The following is a 22,758-nucleotide window of genomic DNA, read 5'->3' as shown; positions in this document are numbered from 1 at the left end:
GCTTCCCTTGGCAAGGAAGGAGGGGAGTCTGGAGAATCGCTTTGCCTTCTCCAGGATGAAGCGCCTCTACAGCAGCAGGGAGTCTAGTCCTGCCCAGCATGAGAATACGGGGCTTCCCTGGGGTGCCATCTGCTGAGCCGGTAAAGAGGATCATTGACAGGTCATTGCAGTGCTCGAATCGAGGTGTGAGCTGGATACATTGTCCCTGAAATCCTTTTGAAATGGAACCCTACCGGGGCAAGAAATGGAGAAATCCGGGCTCAGGTTTGATGTGCCCAGTCGGGATCATAAAAACAAGGTGTTAAAATTCCAGTCCCTTCTCCAGCTCCTCCTTTTTTCTCCCCCTCCCTTCCCCCTCGCGAGGGCCGCAAAAAGCCCTTCTGCAGTGCAGGAATGGATTTCCTTAGGAATTGTTTTTTGGGAGAGTTTAGAATTGTTTTGAGAAAGGGTTGGGAGCCTTTTAGTGATAGATAACTTCTTCATCCTGAGACCTTTTCTTGCAATGTGGGGTGTGCAGCAAGGGAATACGAAGAAATAATGAAATGATGATGTTTTCTTTTAGGGCACATTTTAGAGAAATTATCCTGTATTACTGTTTTTGATATTGTTAGCAATACTGTCCATCTATATTCTATTTTTCTCTCAGATCCACAGCGAGAGTGGATTATATTAATAGAAAAATACAATAAAAACAATAAAACAGCACAATAATGTGTGTATGTTAAGTGCCATCAAGTCTTGTCGAAGGCTTTCATGGCCGGACTTAACTGATTGTAGTGGGTTTTCCGGGCTGTGTGGCCGTGGTCTGGTAGATCTTGTTTCTAACGTTTTGCCTGCATCTGTGGCTGGCATCTTCAGAGGTGTGTGTAACACTCTTCTGTCTGTAATACACCTCTGAAGATGCCAGCCACAGATGCAGGCGAAACTTTAGAAACAAGACCTACCAGACCACGGCCCCCCCCCCCCCCCCCGGAAAGCCCACAACAGCCAGTTGCCTTCAAGTCACTTCCAGACTCATGGTGACGCTATGAATCAATGTCCTGCAAAATGTTCTATTCTTAACAACCTTGCTCAGGTCTTGCAGACGGAGGGCCGCGGCCTCCTTGACTGAGTCTTCCTCGTTTCCTGTTGCCCTCAGCTTTTCCTAGTATTGTCTTTTCCAGTGACTCTTTTCTTCTCTTTTTTTTAGATTTTTTAAAAAAATTTATACATAAGAGTTAACAGAAAAGAAAAAAGATTCAAATTATAGTTATGATTAATTCTAATGACAGAGACTACAAAATTATTCATATATTATTATAAAAATCAAAATTACCAATAATGATTGTTATTGATGAAAATTCTAATAATTTAAAATAGGTTTTAAAAAACCGTGATAGCTGGTTATTATTATACATTTCTAGAATTCTTCTCACAACATAAAAAATTGGCATATTATTATGATCTTTGGTAATGTGATTAATGGTTTGTTTCCTTTTAAATCTGTTTTCAGTATAACATGTAATATATCATGGAAGGTTACTGATCATTCATATACATCATACCAGATTTCTCTCTGCAAACTGACTGTAGGTAGGACTATTGTTATGGGAGGTTGTGTCTTAGCATTCTCAAAGAAAAGTCATTTGTAGCTTACAGATCCCTCAGGGCAATTAGTGTTGTCAACAGGCTTGGAGAAAAAATGTTCTGTCCTTTAACAGAGACTTAATGTGTGGAAATGGGCAGCTGAAGCTTTTCATGTCATAAATATGACCAGATAACTAACAACACATTAAGCCTCTATTAAAGGGACAGGACATCTATTTCTCTAGATGGTTGGCAATCCTAATGGGGACAGTTCGGAGAAATATTGGATGCTACTTGAAAGGCAATAAGTATAATTCAGCTGTTCTCCCTACTAGATGGGAATCTTCACTTTTCTGGATTCAAATATGTCTCACAATTAAAGCTTGCTTTCAAAAATAAAACCTGAGTTTTTGAGGAGTCAAAACCATTTTTACTGGACATCTGGTCCCTGCACAGAGGCCAAGTTCACATAAACCATTTTTCCTTATTAACAAGAATGCTTTAAATGCATTGTACTCTGTAGCTCTTGTGTGTCCACATGCAGAATGGATGAAGTCATGTTCTTGTTGTGTGGTGAGAATCACACATTAGATTCTTCTGTACAGTATTCATCAGCTGCAACAATATTATGTGTGAACTTAGACTGTGTAAATAAAACACTTATCTGTAACCTGATTTAGGGCTTACATCTTCTTGTCTGAGTCTTTTAGTGGTAGCAAAAAAAAGTAATCTGGGTATGTTGAATAGTACAGCAAGCAACTCCTGAAACTGGTGCTAGATGCAACAGTTACCTGGACAAATCTGTTTATTTTTCTTTAGTTGTGTTTTTCATATTACAAACTGTGGAGCACGTCTGCATGTGGTATTATGCAGTGTTGGATGTAGGCTGCATGCATGCTATCCTTGGTGGTGGTATATTACCTGTTCAGGTACTATATGAAGATGTCTGTAGAGAAGACATGCACAGTAAAGCATGGCATAGAATAACATGGCTAAGAAACGGAGTATTACAATTATTCATCTGAATCCATCCTTTGGAAGGGGTTAAAGTGAGGAAGACGTATGGAGTTATCTGTAATGAATACTAATGCTAGGGTGCTTGCGTTGTTAGCTTGTGTGGCAGTAGGTGCCTCTTTGCTCAAGGTGTGTATTTCATAGCGTTTGGCTACTGAGAGAGAACAAAAGGAATTAGACCAAGGGATCAGAGGAACAGGCCAGTACACTGAAGCCCTGAAAAATGTAGGATGTTCTCATGCTGAATGTCTTGATAGGGTGCTTAAATGTACATCCATAGAACTGCATCAGCATATGTTTCAATCAGGGTGCCTAGAATTTTGACATTGGTGCCAGCAGAGGTTTCTCGTCTGATTAGCTCCCCATTCTTCCTTCCAGGTAGCCGAGAGACTGCGTTCACCTATGCCATCAGCGCTGCGGGGGTGGTGAACGCCATCAGCCGGGCCTGCCGCGAAGGGGAGCTCTCTACCTGTGGCTGTAGCCGAACAGCCCGACCAAAGGACTTGCCTAGAGACTGGCTGTGGGGTGGCTGTGGGGACAATGTGGAATATGGCTACCGATTTGCCAAGGAGTTTGTGGATGCCAGGGAGAGGGAGAGGAACTACGCCAAGGGATCACAGGAACAGGCCCGCACGCTGATGAACCTGCAGAACAACGAGGCAGGCCGCAGGGTAAGATCGCTGGTAACCCTGTGTCTTTTCTTGAGAAAGAGACATATTTGAATATTTATTTGTTTTTATTTTGCTAGTTTTGTATGCTGCCCCTCCTCATAAGGGGAGCTGTGGTGGTGTAAGAAAGATGGCAGTTAGGCACAACAATTAACTGAATCTAAATTATATAGCTGAATAGAGTTGCCAACTGCGGGTTAGGAAATTCCTGGAGATTTGTGTGTGGGAGGGGTGAACTTTGAGGAGGGAGCTCAGCGGGGATGTGATATCATTCTAGGACTTCCATTTCTCCTAAACACTATGGTATACCATGGAGTCCACATACCGATGTTGCCATTTTCTCCAGGAGAACTGATCTATGTAGTCTGGAGATTATTTGTAATTCTGGTAGATGTTCAAGCCCCACCTAGAAGTTGGCAACCTTAGATTAAACAGATCACACAATGTAAGTATCCAAACGTTGTTTATTTCAGTGGGATTAAAGTATACCAGCATTTGTCTAGAGGGTGCATATAAAGCCTTCTACCACATATAAAGTCCTGTTACAACAGGACCACTCCTGTCTGTCATTCCAGGAAATTTCACATGTGGACGTCTTATGCTCATGGGTTTCTCTCCCTGCTTGTTTTTTGGTAGCAGGAACATCTGGGCCTTTAGCATTTATATGGCATGGAGATATTCAATGAGCAAAGCTTTTTCTTGGCATGGAGATGGTTGAGTGTCGCCCACTGAATTTTTGTCTAATGTGCCACAGTTAATACATTTAAAACACTTAACACATCCTAGTGAATGAGGTGTGTTTAAATGAATGCATGTGCTTTTGGTTTCATCGTTTGCTTTGAGGTGAGACTGATGGCAAGAGAATATGAAGAAAATATCTGTAGGTTATTCTGCACATTTTTTCCATGCAGTAATTGCACACTCGGACTCAGATGCCGTGTGGGTTCTAGGAACAGAAAGTTTTAGTGTAATCTGCATTTTAGTGTGTAGAAGTTCTCAGGGCTCCTGCTTCTCCCAGCCAGCACATTAATGACAAAAGAAAATGTTGCCTGAATTGTGGTCGCTCATATGTCATGTAAAAATATAAAATTGCTTTATTCTGAGACACAGTATTGTTCCACCTGGCCCAAGGTTTCCTGCTTTTCATGGTACAGTCAAACTGGACATGTATATGATAATGTGGGGCTCACAAACCGAAAATAAGTGCCACTGCACCAGGGAAAGACTGGGGCTAGAAGGGTGGTGGCTTCCCCTGCCAGTTCTGTCTTGCAAATGATTCAGCCCCTCCCTGTAGCTGCTGTGAACTGGCAAATATGCGTCTGGGGAATGTGTGCCCTGAGGTAATGCATAATTCTGCCCTCAGGCACAGGTAATTCCCAGCCTTGCTGTGCTGCATGAAACAATTACAACAAGATACCAGGGATTGGAATGGAACCATGTGTATGTAGAGCAGTGGTTCTCAACCTCGGAGTTAGGACCGCTTTGGGGGTCGAACGATTCTTTCACAGGGGTCGCCTACATTAGTGTTCTCCATCTGTAAAATGGATAAATGTTAGGGTTGGGGGTCACCACAACATGAGGGACTGTATTAACAGGTCATGGCATTAGGAAGGTTGAGAACACTGATGTAGAGCATGTGGGCTATCCATGAGTGGTGCCTCGGGTTGCCAACATCTAAATGGTTTCGGGAGATCTGTTGCTGTTACAACTGGTCTACAGATGACAGAGATCTGTTCACCTGGAGGAAGTGGCTGCTTTGGAAGGTGGACTCTGTGGCATTATATCACTTCAGGAAGGCAGAGTTTGGAGAAAAGAGTGACCTCAGTTGGGTAAAATTCCATAGAGTCCAAACTTTTCCCTCTGAAATTTTCTCTGAATTTTGTGCATAGATCCCCTCCCTGCAACTCTGGCGTAAAGTTGATTTCTTGGTGAGGCCTGGAGATCTCTTGGATCTCCAGATTACAGAGATTGGTTCTCTTGGAGTAAATGGCTGCTTTGGAGGGTTGGTTCTATGGCATTCTGCCTCACTGAAGTTCTTCCACAAACCCTCCCCTCCCTGGGCTACACCCCCCACATTATCCAATTCAGGATTAGCGACCCTGCTCTGGAGTGTAGTTTTTTTAATGGCAGTCTTTTCCTGCAATACTGGCTCTTGCAGCATGACTACCAATCCCTTTTTATAGGACTTTGTCGTGGGTGGAGTATTTCACAGTGGATTTATCTGTTTTAAAAGGCCTTTCCTTCCTGATGGCAGTAGCGTTGGCAACTGACCTGGGAAAAAGTGTTTTATACCCTTAAGAGCAGCTCAATGTAATGTTATTTACCAGGTGATCTTATTTAACTTGATGCCATGAAAGCCTTCAGCTGCCTATTTGTACATGTTAAGCCTCTATTTAAGGGGCAGGACTGTTTTCTTCAGACTTAACTGTTGTTAAAGATGAAGTATGTTTCATAATGTATGAAACATATATTCACTTCTTAAAAATATTAGTAATACTGTAGAAATTTTCTGGAAGGTTTTGCTGTTTGCCCTGGTTCCCCACTGTGTATTTTTGAGATAGTCACACTTTGGAAAGAAATGGAAAACTGTCCCTCATATTGTGAGCCAGAAAAGTATGCAGTCAGTATCTCTGAGCTCTGTGATGTTGTTGTTGCCAGAATGAATGTAAAAGAATTTGACCTCCACAGTAATTTCTTCCTTAGTGTGTAATTATTTCCACCATCAGTACTATAGAATGGTCATTAGTTCTGTATAAAGTGCTGAAGTTTGATGTCGTTTTTTAAATACAAACCAAGATAGCCTATTGCCGTAAGTGGAGAAGAGATGAAAGGGCTTGGAGGAGTCAAAGGGGATCTTACAAACTGTACCTACCAGTTGTCACTGAGAGATAACCATTAAAGGAAGTGGTTGGAATTTCACTAATTCCAGACCCAACACTAGATGGAAATTCAAATTCTTCTTTCCTGTCTGCATGGAAGGATTTGCCACCTCAGTTCCTTCTTCTCAGGGAACCATGATGTGCTATGACTAGCATACTGGATTCCTAACTAGTGTTTGTGTGGAAGCGATCTCCTCTCCCCCTCGTTCTCTGCAAGTGCAGTAATGAACAGAGAATTCTGTCTGGCTTTTTTTCTGAGGAAAAACCATAGGTGACTGGAACAAAATGATGTTTGCTTCAGTTTTTGTCACAGTCCTGACACTATCACTGTTCCACTTCACTCTAGAATGTTTCAGGGGAACCCTGACTTTTAACTTTATTGCCCTGTTTGTTTGTGTTTGACTGTTATCTCAGCGTGCCCTTTCCTTCCATCTGTCTCCTTTTCCACTTGGTCTCCATTTCCCCCCTTTTTCCTACCATCCTTTTCCTTATCTGTCCCCCTGGCTCTGTGGCATTTGGACGCATTCCCACATTGTTTACCAATTAAAACAAGTAGCAGGCCTCAATCAGCAATCACTCCATCCCCTCTGAAGCAGGACTGAGAGGAAGAGGCCTGGCTAATCAACCACATATGAATTGTCCATTAATTCTCTTTACATTCCGCTTCTTATGAGGGAAGAGAGTCAGGAGAGGAATTGGAGGTGAAGAGGGGAGATCCGAAACAATCCCATGTCTAAATATTTACAGATTGACAACAGATAGTTTACCTTTTTTGGCATAATTGCCTCAGCTTCCTCTTGATTCTCCTCATCTTGCCCATCTCATTCATAGCTCAGTCAGTAGCGCTCTTTCTAGATGCCTGATTGATCCCATCTCAGCCAGGAAGTCCCAGGGGAAACTGCTTTGGATGTTAATACTTGGCTGTCCCTTTTAGGTAATTTTGCCAAGCTCCAGTTGGGGCCTGGAGACCTTTGATCTCCAGACAACAAAGATCAATCCCAGTGGAGAAAATGGCTGTTTTGGAGGGTTGACTGTGGCTGAAGCCCCCCCCCCCCCTCCAAACCATGTCCCCCAGGTTCAACCCTCAAATCTCCAGAACTGTCCCAACTTGGAGCTGGCAGCCCTTTGCCTAGGATTTGGTTAAAGGTTTGCACATCTGAACATATTACTGGGAAGTCACTCTCAGTCATTTTTTGTTTGTTCTATCTAAGTAATTAATTTGAGGTAATGAAGATTAACTTGCCTGTTATCTACCTCTGGAGTTTGCAACAAACAGATAATTGTGCTGGGTGTAGAGCTTCACCTTAGCTTCTCTTGTCTGTTCTGGACAGATGTTTTCAATATCACTTCCTGAGATCCAGCAGGATAAACTCAGACGTAATAAGACCACTGACAGGGGGAGGATTGATTTACAGCATCCTTTTAAAAAAAACCTAGAATTTAGAAGGGCCAAAAGGCTGCATAAAAACATTGGGCAATGGCAGTAGCATCACAGAAACAAGTATGGGTTTGTCTCTTTCAAATTATACAGTTTAATCATACAGTCCAGTAAAAGATATCCAGGTAGAAAAAGGTAATACTATAATATTATTATAGCCCAAAGTCTGTAAAAACACAGTGCTGAACTTCAAAAAGAAACGTTGTGTTCACTACTGGAAACCAAAGGCTATCTTCAGATGGCACAATTATGCCCTTTGTTGATTGGGCAGTATTTGAGTCAGCACATTTGAGGACTCCTAGAATTTAAATCAGGACTGTGATTAGTTGATTAATCTTTCAGTGTGACCGAAAAGCCCCCCTCCCCCAGTAATTGAACAGCAGATTTTTTTTTTTAAAAAAAACCCTATCTTTACTGTAAGTGCTTATGAAACATAATGATGGAACGGTAATTTTAGGCCTTCTCTCCTGAAGAGAGAATAGCTCTTCTAAGATGAAAACATATGTATATCCTAAAAACAGTGTGCCTTAGAGCTACTGTTTTCTCACTTGGAAAGGTAGGCAAATTTAATCAATATGTTAATCAACTAAAACTCATACAATTAATTAATTTTCTTTAACTGGGTGATAGCCCTAACTTACAGCTGCTTAGGAGGATGTAAAAAATGCCTGGAAGACTACCATCACCTATTTAAACTTTGACCCCTTAGCAATATGGCTGGAGAGGTCAAAATAAACAGGGCAATTGTTTTTCTTAAAAGCTGGCTGGGAAAGAGATCCCTTTTGGCGTCCTGCCTAATTAGGTGTAACGATTCAAGCTACAAACCACTGCAAGCTATGAGGAGAACAAAAATATATGCATTCCAAATGTTGATTAACAGCGACATTTGGCTTGGAAGCTATTGGTATTTCAAACATATTAGCTCTCCTCACTCTGTTTGGGTCAAATGCCGTTGTTAAAGATATTGACCAACCCACTCTAAGATCTAGACTGGGTGGCAGATTGCCCCCATCACTTGTAAAGCAGGGGATTGGTTCAACATTGAACATAAGGAGGACATATGTGGGAGCAGGGTTGCCAGGCTGCTCTGTCTACTGATGGGGGGTATGCAGAGCCGTAGGGAGGGGGAACTGCACCCGAAGCAGGCGTGTGCCCTGCCATGCCCCCAGAACGCCCCCACCTCGCCCCTGCCGCACCCCCACACTGGCGCGCTCCCAAGGCAAGACGCCCCCCATTCACTCCCTGGGCGCTACACCACTGGGGGTATGTTGCCAGATCTAGGTTGGAAAAGATTTGGGAATGGAACCTTGAAAGGGCAGGAACCTCAGTAGGTTACAATGCCATCCTCAAGGTATTTATTCCACCCTCAGGTATTCATTTTCCCCTGGAAAACTGGTCTCTGTAGTCTGGAGATGAGTTGTAATTTCAGGGGATCCCCAGGCTCTGCATAGAGGCTAACCAGACAAACAAACCTTTGCACATAATGTGGCTAGCAGACGTAGACTGTGTAATTTGTGAGTTGACTAAATCTACAATATATTCATTAAAAGGGCTGTAATGCCCCAGTACATCTTCAGGTAAGTCTCACACAGGGTGATTCTGCACAGGCCAGGTAAAACGGGTTGAGCCCCTTTTCAAAAGTGTGTGTGTGTGGGGGGGTCCCCACAGAACTTGGCCCCCCAAATGCCCCTAGCCCATTTTATTGGCCAGAACCCAGTTTAAATGAAAATCGCTACATTAGCAACTTTTTCTTTAACTTGGATTGCAAACACTTCCTGCTTGCCTGTACGAACTATGGCAACGAAGCGCTCATTCCATACCCCTTTTCGTCCATCATTATGGTGGCTTGCCCAGGCAGCTATCATTAGAGTGGATACTGTAATAGGCGGCTGCCATTCTCAGTAGGAGTGGATTCTCAGGTTGGGGGATTCTCAGGTGGGTGGATTCTCAGATGGGGAGATTCTCGGCTGTGCGGTTCGCACAGAAACACAGCATTTCCGTGCAAACTATGCTGCCTCCTACCTCCAGGACCCCAGCAATCCTGACTTGCCCCTGCATCCACCGCACAAATGGTGGCACAGGCAAAGAAACAGGTTCCATGAACCCGCATTGCCTGTGCAGAATCGGCCATACAGACAAGTATGCATTCATAAAAACTAATCAGCACTTTTACCAACAGTGTGCGTGCATGGTGTCAACATTTTTGCAGCAAGAGAAAACTTTGCAGAGCCAAAAGAAGGCCAACTTGATTGTTGTAAGAACAAGTTCATATATGACTCACTGATCTGCATTGAAAATATCACACACCCATGAGCCTTTGAAGATTTTTGAAGACAGAAAATATCCTGAAGTTGGTTGCTCATGTTGGATTTTCAGTATTCAATATTTAGTCAATAGCTATCCTCAGCAGTGGGATTCAAATAATTTAACAACTGGTTCCAGTGGTGGGATTCAAATAATTTAACAACTGGTTGTTTACAAGCACCATTTTAATAGCCGGTTCTGCTGAAGTGGTGCGAACTGGCTGAATCCCACCACTGGCTATCCTGTAAAGATTAGGGAAACAATTGTAAAAGTGCTGATTAGTTCTTATGAATTCATCCTTATCTGTACGTGAGACTTGAAGATGTACTGCAGCATTACAGCCCCCTTTAATGTATACGTTGTAGATTTAGTCAACTCACAGATTATACAGTCCATGACTGCTAGCCCCATTGTGTGCAAATATTTGCTTGTTTGGTTATTCTAGTTGCACCCCACCTCCCTTATATTGTATCTACATGGCATTCCTAAATCAGATAAAGAAAAAAATCACCTTGGAGGGAGATCGTGAGTACACTGATAGAAGGGGAAGGATTTAGCACCCTTGAGACTACTTTGCTCTTAAAGTCAGACTTCCAGCCCCACTTTAACATGTAATAAGCAGAGATCCTAAAAGAGTTGAATTGGCTGCTGTGCGATCTAGTTTGATCACTGGATATAGTATGTTGTGAGTAGAATCACATCTTCCTTGTCTTCTCAAGTTACAGCTGAAAACAGATGCATAAGCGCTGCCAAGCTGGACTTGAGACTGAAACTTATCCAGCAAGAAATCTTATTCAGAATACACCGACTTCCAATTTTTAATGCTAACCAGTTTGAGCATATATCATAACTGCTAACACTTGAAGGGAAAGTTATGCTAATCTGACTCGCATGATTTTGCGGTGTCCTAAAATTACATAGTTGTGACGTTTTGAAGAAACTTGAATACATTTTTCCCCAACCTGTCGACTACAATTTTGATATAATAATTTGGTTCTGGGATGCCTCTGCATTTTGGGTGGTCTTTTTAAGCACCCTTTGCTTAGGGTTTATAGAGCAGGTTTGGTTGCTGAGTAGGCCATTCTGAAATACTTCGAAGTCTTTGGGCGTGCTTTAACTGGAATAGTGGGTTAATGATATGCTGACCCTCAGTATAAAAGAAAAATGCCTCCCTTTCCCCTTTCCTTTCCCCGTGATCTATTTTTACACTGTTGTTCTTTTCTGTAAGAGTTTTAAGTGGCCCTTCCCTTCCCTTTTTGATTGGTCCCCCAGTAGTGTCAAAGCACCATCAAGTTCTATACATTGCCGTTTTAATGGTATTTATATATTTTGTTGTATTTTATATTTATTGTTTGATTATGCCAATAAAGGCTAACGTACGTACGTATTCTGAGCCCGACTTATTGGAAGAGGCAGGATAAAAGTCAAATAAGTAAATAAAATAGATGGGGCAATCCAGTGACCTTTGCAACCCTGGGCAAGACCTTTTTCTGTTTGTTTTGAACACTAAGGCCAAAATTAGTCCATAATCTTGCATGATCCATTTCATCTGATAATTACACCTCCTCCTCCTCTATCTCTATCCGTTTCCTTTCCTCATTAGCTCTCGTTCTCTCCTCTTTAGTATAATTTTTGAAATGTCTGAAATTTTTTGTGATAGATTTGTCAGCCTAAAACTGAAAAGAATCATCATTGGGGTGAATTGGCCATTAGGGTCACTAGGGAATGTCATGACTATAGGATAGCCCTGCAAGAAGTGGTTTGGAGCCACTGCCTCTGTGAGCTGCTGGCTCTTGCAAGGGGGAGGGATAAGAGCTGCTCTTGCTGCCATGAAATAGTGGCCCCAACATGGGAGCCAGTGCCCCCCACCTCACACAAAGTGGCATGCAGTCAGTGGGAGCCACTGCTGCTGAGAACAAGCAGATCTTGCAAGCGTGGTGGGAGCTGCTACTGTGACAGCCCCCACCTCACAGGAGCCACCAGTCCCCCCCCCACACACACACAAGGTGTACAGGTGCAACACTGCAACAAAGAAATGCAAGGCCTGGTGGCACAAATGAAACAATAATTTCATTATTGTCTCTATGTTTCTGATAGTATAATCAACTTAGTAATTTTTTAACATAACTGTAAAAGTAATCCAAAAAGTTATCATTCCAAAAATGAAACCTTCATCTGGTTTTAAATATCAAGATTATACCAGCAAGAATGAGTCTTTATATAGAAAACTATTATTTAAATTGAATCTTGCTGACTAGTGATTTAAACCATAATTTAAACCAAATTCACCCTGGAGCTAGCCCTTAGAAGATGACTTCAGAGGATGTCCAGGTGATACACTGGTGAGGGAACAGAATTCTGCAAATGTTCAGAGGCACTTTGTTATTATTTCTCATCATCTCCAGTGCTCAAAACAGATATTGCAAAGTCTTTGTGAGCTGTTACACAAAATACACTCCAGATATAGATTATGAAATTGAGTCGCTTTTAAGCAAAGGACAGAGGAATAAATTTAAGGTTCCTGGGCTCTAATTCAGCTTTAGGTTGGAAGAGAACAAGAAGAGAAAAAATCCAAAAAGTGCTGTAGAGTATTTACTGGGGGTGGGGTGGGGGGATTTTAAAACAATCCCCATGCTTTCAAAGTCTGGAGGCTCTTCTTTAAGGCAGCCGTTTCTTTATGCAGAATTAAAGGTCTGGGAAACCAGAGTGCTCTCTGCTGTTTTACATCCTTTGGGGTCTTTCCTTTCTCATGCTTGCATCATTATAATTGCTTATTTATTATTTATTTATAACATTTCTATGCTGCCTTTCTACCCAACTCAGGGGTTTCCTTCCATGTTAGATTGGGCCCCAAGTGCTTTATTTGTATCACATAAAGATACAAACCTGCTTTAAAAAGTGGTTTTATGATATACTGTTTAAAAAATCATGAACTGCTTCCACACAATGCTGACTCTCTGTGTAGTTGCTGGAGCATCCACACAGTAATTTTCCCTACGCTTTCCATGTCTTAATCTCCCATGGCCACTATTTTTTCCTATGCCACTGGACCCCTGCATTGAACCTTTTCAAATATTGGCAGTTGACATACCACTATAATATTACAATGATCTGTCTACTAGAGGAGTCTCCAGTATTTTGAGTTTTGGAATTTTAATGCAGGGTGGTAGGCACAACCACAAAATGGCCACAGCAGGAAGTGGAACCAGCTACAATATTTCAGGGAATGAGGCTGCCCGTGTTTGTAATAGTAGGACCACCATGGCGACACTAGGGCTCTCACAGGTTATATCAGACCCCACACATGAAGTGGGCCACATCATGGATTTGATCTTTGCGATGGGAAGAGATATTGGCCCGACACAAATTGACGAAAGTGCCATGGTCAGACCATTATGCCCTGGGGGCCCATCCGTGTATCCGAAGCCTTCCCTGTACAGGTGGAAAGCAGATTTGTGTTCGCCCATGGAACCTGTTGGTTTTCAGAATGCTCTGCAGGATCCGATGCCTCCCAGCAACTTGTTAAATGAGATGATAGAGGACTGGCAATGCTGGCTATCTGAATCCATTGATGAAATTGCGCCCAGTGTTCTCTCCGCCCACATTCCAAATTGATTCCCTGGTATACCTTAGAACTGAGAAAAAAGAATGATTAGAGTTAGTTGGCAGAAGTCTCATGATGAAGCTACAAGAACATCTTATGGGACGCTTAGGAAAACCTGCGAGATGGCAGTGAAGGCCACAAATAATGCTTTTTATGAGGCCTCCATTATATCTGTCAGCCCACGACCCGGCTCAGTTGTTTAGGTTGATTAGGTCCTTAATGACCCTCACTGAGAAATCCTCAAATTTTGCACATAAAATCTTGCCGCTTCCCTGGGACCTCTTGGCCAGTCTTGATACAGTTTAAGAACTGGAGGTCCCTTGGTCACCGTCCTCAGGTTCAATATTGGACCACTTCCATCACCTCTCTCAGACTGGCAGCTGTAAAATCTGCCACCTGCCCTCTGGACTCATATCTGTCATGACTGGTGAAAGCCAATGGGGTTGTGTAGAGGCTCCCCTGAGAGACCTTATAAATCTGTCCCTGAGTACAGGGGTGTTTCTGGTAGGGCTGAAGGAGGTGGTCCACTCTTGAAGAAACCATCACTAGACCCTTTGGATCTAGTCAGCTACTCTCCAGTGGTGCACCTGCCATTTTGGGGTAAAGTGGTTGGGAGTGGCAGAGCAGCTCCAGGTGTTTCTAGATGATTCATTGGCCTTGGATCCATTTCAGTCATGAGATAGAGACCACATTGGCCACTCTCACAGATGTCCTCAGGAGACAGCTGGATCCAGGCAGGTCGGTGCTGCTAATTCTTCTTGATCCGTTGGCAGCGTTTAACCTTGTAGCCTATGATCTATTGACACACTGCTTTGCTGGTGCCAATATAAGGGGAACAATCATACAGTGGCTGGTCTCCTTCATCAGGGGTCATGGAGAGAAGGTTAGGGTAGCATTGGGAGAGAGAACCACTTTGCGCCGTCCACTGGTATGTGGGGTTCCCCAAGGAGCAGTCCTTTCCCCAATGCTATTTAACATCTATATGTGCCCTCTAGCTCAGCTGGTCTGGAGTTTTGGCCTGGGTTCTAATCAATATGCTGATGACATCCAGTTGTACCTGCTGATGAGGTACAACACATGAGGTACAAGCAAACTTCATTTGCTTTTGTGTATGTGTGTGCGCTGTGAAGTCATAGCTGACTTATGGCGACCCTGTAGGGTTTTCAAGGCAAGAGACAATCAGAGATGGTTCGCCATTGCCTGCCTCCCCATCACAACCCTAGTATTCCTTGGAGGTTGCCTATCCAAATACTAATCTGGGCCCGCCCTCCTTAGCTTCTGAGATTTGGCAAGATCAGGCTAGCCTGTGGCTATCCAGGTCAAGTCTGGTGAGCTAGGTTTTTCAAATCCCCAGCTTTCATTAAACAAAATGTAAATCATTAGCTGCTTCCATTGTTGATAAAACAGGAAAGGCATTTTTGTCACATTGTAAAGGGCTGTAGCCCTTTTCATTTTATATGAAAGCTGGAGATTCAGAGGATGTAACACTATAATGCTATTACAGTGTGCACATTGATGATTTTTTTAAAATCAAAAAAAGCTGTCTGGTGGCATGGGGAAATGGTTGCCATGGGTGGTGGGTGGCCTGAGGAAGGGCGAGGATGGCTACTCTGGCCTTCACAAATGCATATTTTCGGATTCACGTGGCCTGCAACCCACTTGCAGTACAATCGTCCCAAAAAGATTGTACCAAACCAGACTTGGGAAAGATCATGGCAAATCAGGGGAAACGTGGAAAGCAGACAGTCAGGAAACGGCATCATGTGGATGCTCTGAAAAAATGCTGGAGTTCGGATGCTAAGCCTGTGCAAGAACTCCATGTGGAAGCAGCCAGGAACTATTTGTTTTTATACCCAGACTTTCATGGCTGGATAAAAGGCTGAGTTGCACATGGATAAGATAAGCCATTGACCACAAGGTGGCATGCATGCTGCAACAAGATATGGCATAAGTTGCTTCCAGCTGCATTTCTTTTTCCTGGGCCAGAGTAGCCGTAAATGATGCACGACACAACTTCAGTTGTGCTGAATACCAACAAAGCAGGACTGAGGTTCTTGATAAAGCCCAGTGCAAGTGAGTGGATAGGAGTAATAAACTATTCTCTTTCAGGACCCCTAGAACTGCCTTTTCTCAGCTGTTTTTCCGCCTGAGGTGATTTCTTTCAGGCTAGGAAAGGCCCTCCAGGAGAATAGATTCCTAGGGGCACTCAGGCAGGAAAAGTGTTCAGCTATCAATTCCTTTCTTCCCTAAAACACTTTAGTTCCCCGCCTGTATTCCAACTTTACAGGGACTCAGTGTCACTTGACTCTGACTCTACTAAGCCATAAGGATGGCAGAATCCACAATCACATCTCCAATGATCATTTTAAAGTTTCAGAGCATCCACAGGAAGGTTTGAATTGACTGCAGACAAAAGTAGGGGGGACAGGAACATTTCCTTGCACCATTTTCCAAAGTTGTCCCCTGAACCTACTAGCAATTCTTCCAGGAGAAACCTACTAATGTAGGAGAAAAAACTCAAGCATGATATAAAATCATAAGAGTTGGAAGGAGCCATACAGGCCATCTAGTCTAACCTGCTCAATTTAGGGCCAGCCTAAAGCATGCCTGACAAGTGTCCATTCAGCCATTGCTTGAAGACTGCCACCCCCTTAAGTGGCCGATTCTAGTGCTGAACAGTTCTTACTGTTAAAAAAAATCTCCTCCTTCCCCAGCCAGGCCAATAGCAGTTTCATGGTGCATTTTGAGTTTTTTAAATATCACAGGGAAAATTATTTTTAAAACCCACTATCCACCATCACTGCCTTAATTTGTACCCTACCAGCCACCCACAGAGCTGCTTTTAAGCTTGAAAAAGACCTTGAGTGAGATGTGGTTCCTCAAGAGTTCCCTGGAGGAACTCATCTGAATCCCTGACTACAAAAAGGCAAAAATGGTGCATTCTGTGAGAAATGAAAAAATATTGCCTCAAAGCCCCTTACTTTCTGTTGACAGGGTAGGTCCCACTGAAGTCAACAGCAATGAACAGGTGAGGTGTCCAAAAACTGACTGCACAGCATCATTGACTGATCAGACAGACAGACAGACAGACAGACAGACAGACAGACACACACACACACACACACACACACACACACACACACACACATCTCATTTGTTAAAAAATGGGATTGCTAAGAGCCCCATTGATAGAAATTGGAACTCTTTAGTGGAGCAATGCAGAAACTGAGGTGTGATTTTGAATATCAGTTATGATTCGTTAAGCTTGCTGGTTGTCGTTGGGGAAGTCTCTTGAGCCTCATGTGACTTAGAGGATGCAAAAGGTATACACTGGAACTTCTTCCGGTACAAGACCTGAATGAAATACTACTTCATTATTTTTACCGTGTTTTTAGATGTTCAAATCACCTCACATTCATTACAGGTTGGAATCCTTATAACAATCCTTTAACATTATCACCCCCATATTGTCGATGGAGGTTGATTGTGAGTACATTGAGCCACCCATAGCAGATTTAAACGAGACACTTCCTGATACGAAGCTCTCTCTCCTGCCCTTAGCTTCTGTGCTACGCCATTCCTCATTTACTGGACAGCAGAGGTGGAACATTTCAGCAGAGGGTTTTAACTAGAGTTGCCAAATCCAAGTTGGGAGATTTGAAGGCGGAGCTTGGGGAGGGTGAAGTCTGAGGAGGGGCGGGGCCTTGGTGGAATACAAGACCATTTTCTGTAGACAATTTATATGGTCTACAGATCAGTTCTCGAGGCCCCACCTGGAGATTAGCAACCCTATTTTAAACTGTTCAGACTTAGGGAGTGATTAACAGCTTGCCTGATCTCACTCTCCTTTTTTCCCATCCACAGGCAGTGTACAAGCTGGCCGATGTGGCCTGTAAGTGCCACGGTGTCTCGGGTTCCTGCAGCCTCAAGACGTGCTGGTTGCAACTGGCCGACTTCCGCAAAGTGGGTGACCTGCTGAAAGAGAAGTACGACAGTGCGGCAGCCATGCGGATCAGTCGCAAGGGCAAACTAGAGCTGGTGAACAATCGCTTCAACTCGCCTACTCAGGAGGACCTGGTCTATGTGGACTCCAGCCCAGACTACTGCCTCCGCAATGAGACCACGGGGTCACTGGGCACCCAGAGCCGGCTCTGTAACAAGACTTCAGAGGGCATGGACGGCTGTGAGCTGATGTGCTGTGGACGGGGCTATGACCAGTTCAAGAGTGTGCAGGTGGAACGCTGCCACTGCAAATTCCACTGGTGCTGTTATGTGAAGTGTAAAAAATGCACAGAGATTGTCGATCAATATGTCTGTAAATGAAAGTCCCTCCAGAGAGCTAAAAATTATATTATATAAATCTATATAAATATATTTTATATATTTGTATAAGTAAATAGATGGTGACAATAATAATAATAATTAAAGAAGCTTATTTAAGAGACAGGGTTTTTTTTGTTTCAGTTCTAAAAGAGTTCCCTTAAGAATGGCTGGCTTCTCCTTTTTATTATTTAATCAGGGAGCAAGAAAAGGGATTTGTGTGCTGGTTCCCCCACCCTTGCAGCCAGAATAAAAGGGAATCAGGATGGCCATTGGTGGAAAAGATCTGCCTCCCTCTATTTTACCCCAGAAGCAAGACGACGGACGTGTGCCTTCTACCATCTTACAGCTGGAATTCCAATGGGTGTATTGTGCTTTTTTGGACACACTTGGACACACTTTAAATGCTCAGACTAATTTCTGGAAGGATGTAGGAGCTGTTTTCTGCTTCATCTAAAAGCACGCTGTGGAATACCAAACTAGAAAGCAGTTTGCCTGCATCTGACATTGAAAAATGAGTTTTAAAATGTCAGGGCCCGCACGTCACATGGAGAGAAGATAAATCTTTGCACAATGGCAGATGATTCCCCTGCCTAGAAAAGGACAACGTTACTTTCGACCTGGAAGTGCTGCTTTATCCTTATATCCTTGACAGGAACCCATTATCTGGCTCTTCTGCATTTTGGGAAAGGAGGTAAAATGTACCAAAGCTTTGAAAGGGCAAAGTTGTCATGGTGGAATCCATAAGGTCCATTTTCTCCTTGTGGAAAAAAAGAGGTGGCTACCACTTTCCTGGGCCTGTTGGATTTGTTCTGTGTGAGTTTCTCTGGACTTGACAGGAATATGGAGACCCACAATGCCAAACAAACACACCACACCTCAGTCCTCAACTTGGACTTAGTCATATTGCAAGCTCTTTTTTATGTTTTCCTTATCACTGTCCTAGATGTACAGTTCCTTTTCAACATTAAAAAAACCCTTTGTTCTCACCCTCTCCCTTGTTTTTTTTAGTGTATTTGTTTTCTGTTGCTGCTAATGTGTTTCATAGTACAGGGACTCCTGCCAAGTTGGACTTCTTCCTAGTTTAAATTTACTACAGTCAGACCCAATTCTCATGTTACTTTTTGATGTGACAAAATCACCAAGAAGTGATGTTTGGTTTATTAGGTCACTGTTGCATGGGGACTAGTTAATCTATATGCTTTTGCATATGGCAAGAACTGGTTGACACAATGCTATGATGATTTTGTAATGAATGAAGGAGCATGCGACTAAATAGTCAGTATACAAAATGGGTGTGGTTAATTTGCTTTGTGGGACTGAGGCACAGTTCAGCCATCACAAACCGGTGTTTGTTGACATTGAGCACAACTTGGTTAATGGCCAGGCTTGTATGCTTTCTCTGTTCTCCCCCATGTGGTACACCAAGACTGAAGACAGACATTTTCAACTAACTCCCACTTTTCATAGCATCTGGTACTTGAATAAATAGAGATCAGTTTCTTATCCATTGACTGGGATTCTTAACCACAGTTATCAGTTATAAAAGAAACTTGTATGCCAATAAAGGCTTCTTGTTGTTATAAAAGAAACTAAAAGAAACTTAACTTTTGTCAAGACACCTATTAACTCAGTGGAATTATTCAGGAATTAATTTGCACACAAGCGTGTGAACAAAATGTTTAAAAAGAAAGTAGCCTTTTCCACTGTTTTCAACGTTCAGTTGCCCTTTTTGTCTTTGTGCCAGATATATACTACAGGCATATATTTGTTTAAGATGTGCTTGCATGTTCTGATCATGTTGCATATGAGAAACCATCATTATGTTATATTATATTTTTACTCCACCCATCCCGGCAAAAGTTCTCAACATGGCCAGATCCATAGATGATTAAATTCAGATATTACAGCCATGGATAAACAAGACAAACCTTTCTAGAAATCTGAAAGGAGTCCCAGGGTAGCAAAATAACCTGAAAGCTGAAAAGAAAATAAATATAAATATTGACCCCCGTAATAGAAGCAGTACCTATACCTTTAAGAATGAATGCCCTCAGCAATGGCCTTTGTGGGGGTTGCTAAGCTACAGTCTTGATTTCTGCCAGTAAAAGGCAGGCAAAGCCTTTTCTAGGGCTTTTGACCTTTGAGGGAGGATTCACTAAGGCCAGGCCTGACAGCAACCCCCAGCCACTTCAAACCACACAACCAGGGATTTCGGTGATGGGTGGGAAACAAATGCATAGATAAACAAACAAACTTGCATGACTCACTCAGGACTGTTAGTTTATTACTGTTCAACAGTGGCCACCCCACAAAAGCCAGTGTGGAACAGTTTTAGAAGCTAACTATGCAGAAAACTGCTGTCTGGAATGTTGAACTGGGTCAAACCTAAAAGTATGCTGTTTCATACTCATTTGCATGTTTTGTTAAACTTCATTACTTTAAGTTTGATCCAGTTCAACATTCTGGACAGCAGTTGTTCTGCACAGAGTTAGCTTCCAAAACTGTTACAGTGTTTGTGCAGCTCTCTGCATTCCAGGCTTCTACCCACCTTGGTTTGGATTCGCATGCTGTACAAGCAGTTTTAGGTCTGTGATCTAAACTGGAATTTTTAGCAAAGGAGCAAAGGCTTCTGGGCTTTTTAGTAAAAGGTAATCTAATTTTGTTATTGATTCTGTCATGACAGTACAGTGATTAGAGCTTCAGATCAGGATCTGGGAGACCGAGGTTCAATTCCCTACGCTGCCCTAGAAGCTCACTTGGGGGCTCTTGGGCCAGTCACACATTTTCAGCCTTTCCCACCTCATAGGGGAGAGAAAGGGAAGGAGTTCGTAAGCTGCTTTGAGACTGCAAGATCTGGTTGAGAAAAGTGGAGGATAAATCCAAACTCTTCCTTTTCTATGACTGAGTGAGGATTTAAACCTGGATCCCACAGATCTGAGTCTAACACAGGGTTGTCCAACTCTGGCGCCCCAGATGTTCATGGACTACGATTCCCATCAGGGACTGGCAGGGACTGATGGGAATCATAGTTCATGAACATCTGGGGCGCCAGAGTTGGACACTCCTGGTCTAACACTTTAACAGCACTCTTACAACTACTGGCTCTCAGTTTTCTCTTCCCAGGCAGCCTCTCCCTGAGAAAAGTCTAGCTAATTTGCAGATGTTGTGTAGTAGCAAAGTTAGGAGTTGTCTGGTGGCTGCTGTCGGCCTGGCCAAGTCCAACTGAACAGAGGCTACTGCCGGGCCCAGGCAAGTTGTGTGGCATTGTCATCTGTTAGCTACCATCACACCTGGGTGAGTTGTGTTGTGAGTTTTGCAAACTGCATGGTAGAAAGTTCCCCCAGTGGTTCTGCTGGCCCAGGTCCTGGAGATCCTCCCTCTAGGGCAGGAGTGAAGGGAACAGAGGTGTACTGGGAGACCAAAAGAACTCTGGAAAGGGTCCTTTCCCTGCCTTTTACTGACAGCATTCAAGGTTTGAAGATTGGCAGTAATGCCTGGCAACCCCCGATTTTGGCATCTCAGAGCACATTTGTTTCTTAAAAGTAAATACGGTATTTTTTCCCCTTGGTTTAAACCACCCCAATTATTTACATTTCAGATTTTCAGATACAGTTTGGAACTTTTCACAGGTTTGTATAAAGATCTGTTTTGTCCAGTTTCTGGATTTAAACATCTACAGATGGGACCATGTTGAGAATTAGACATATTTATGTCATTTGAACAGGAGCTCGTTTCCAGAGGTTAGCTATGCTGGTCTTCAGTAGAACAGCTGGATTCTAGTGGCACTTTAGACCACCAAGATTTTGGGATATAAGCTTTTGACAGTCAAAACACCCTTCATCTGATACCATGAGTAGGACTTCTAAACAATTACTGTATTCATATTTTAATTTCCGTGCAAGTAAATTATGAATGGAAGTGATTTTTCAATACCTACAGGGCTATTTATAGTAGTTGCACAGTGATCAAAAGGTGCAGCTCAAAATGGGTTTGCTGAAAGGCTTTTTTATTATAACACTAGCTTTTTTATACTAAGGTTTCTATATGTACAAAAACATGCTAATAAATGTAATTTAGCAAGTGTCCACTGAAATTTGGTTTATGATTAGTACAGTCTGTTAACAGCCATACATTTCCAGTAGTTTTTATAATGTATCTGCTGCTAAATGTGTCATTTAATGCAATAGATCTGAAGAGCCTAAAAGGCACAAAAGAAAGAACACTGGTTGTTAACATGTTTTTAAAAATAATGGTTTGGGGGTTTTGCTGTAGGGTTTTTAAAAATTATCAATCCATACATTTGTTGGCATCCCGGAGAACAATTTCTTGGAATACATCAAGCAGTGTAGATTTATGGGCTTTTTACTTAAAATCCAAAGCCAATGGGACAGTATTTTGAAGCAATGAAAATTGTGTTCCACTCATGGAAAAAATGAGACCATAATAAACTTTTCCAGCTCCCTTAAAAACTCCCCAGGAATTGGAAAGAGACCCAATTCCTATGAAATCTGTCAGCTATACGTGCCTGGAACAGTATACTTTCTGCTCAGATTAAAAAAACACCACTGACTCTTAACTTTTTCCTTCAGTCATATCCCAAGCCTTCCTTTCAGCAAGAACTGTGCACTGTAGAGTATTTGTCCTGTTTGAAATCTAGCTCTTTACTACATTTTAAATTACAAATTAGTTTTAGGGGATTATACCTGATTGTGACTGATCTCCAAAAAGTATTTCAATGAGACAAGTTGTGCAGAAAGAGACAGTATCTTGCCCAAGGCCAGGAATTTAAAGCTCGATTTTCCACATTCAGTCCCAAAACTTTAGATTTAACTTGTTCTCCATGCTGATTTCACGTCATTAGTCTGCAAGGTCATGGTAGAGACTAATACAATCTGTAACCAAATGCCTTGCCAAGGTAAAAGAGGGCAGAACAAAGGTTATAAAAGGAGAAGGTGGGTTTAG

General features: G+C 42.6%; 1 protein-coding gene across 1 annotated transcript in view; it reads left to right on the top strand.

The window, feature by feature from the left end:
* WNT5B (Wnt family member 5B) overlaps positions 1–18,785 on the top strand; it is a 124,635-nt gene extending 105,850 nt beyond the window's left edge. Inside the window, exons 4-5 of the mRNA XM_048500216.1 lie at positions 2,959–3,251; positions 17,338–18,785. Of these exons, the coding sequence (XP_048356173.1) occupies positions 2,959–3,251; positions 17,338–17,796 (752 nt within the window). The 3' untranslated portion in view covers positions 17,797–18,785. The remainder of the gene's footprint in view (positions 1–2,958; positions 3,252–17,337) is intronic.
* Positions 18,786–22,758: the final 3,973 nt, after the last annotated feature.

Source organism: Sphaerodactylus townsendi, linkage group LG06, assembly GCF_021028975.2.
Source record: "Sphaerodactylus townsendi isolate TG3544 linkage group LG06, MPM_Stown_v2.3, whole genome shotgun sequence".
Taxonomy (NCBI): Eukaryota; Metazoa; Chordata; class Lepidosauria; order Squamata; family Sphaerodactylidae; genus Sphaerodactylus; species Sphaerodactylus townsendi.
Note: the sequence above shows the minus strand (reverse complement) of the source record. Positions and strands in the feature narration are given on the sequence as shown.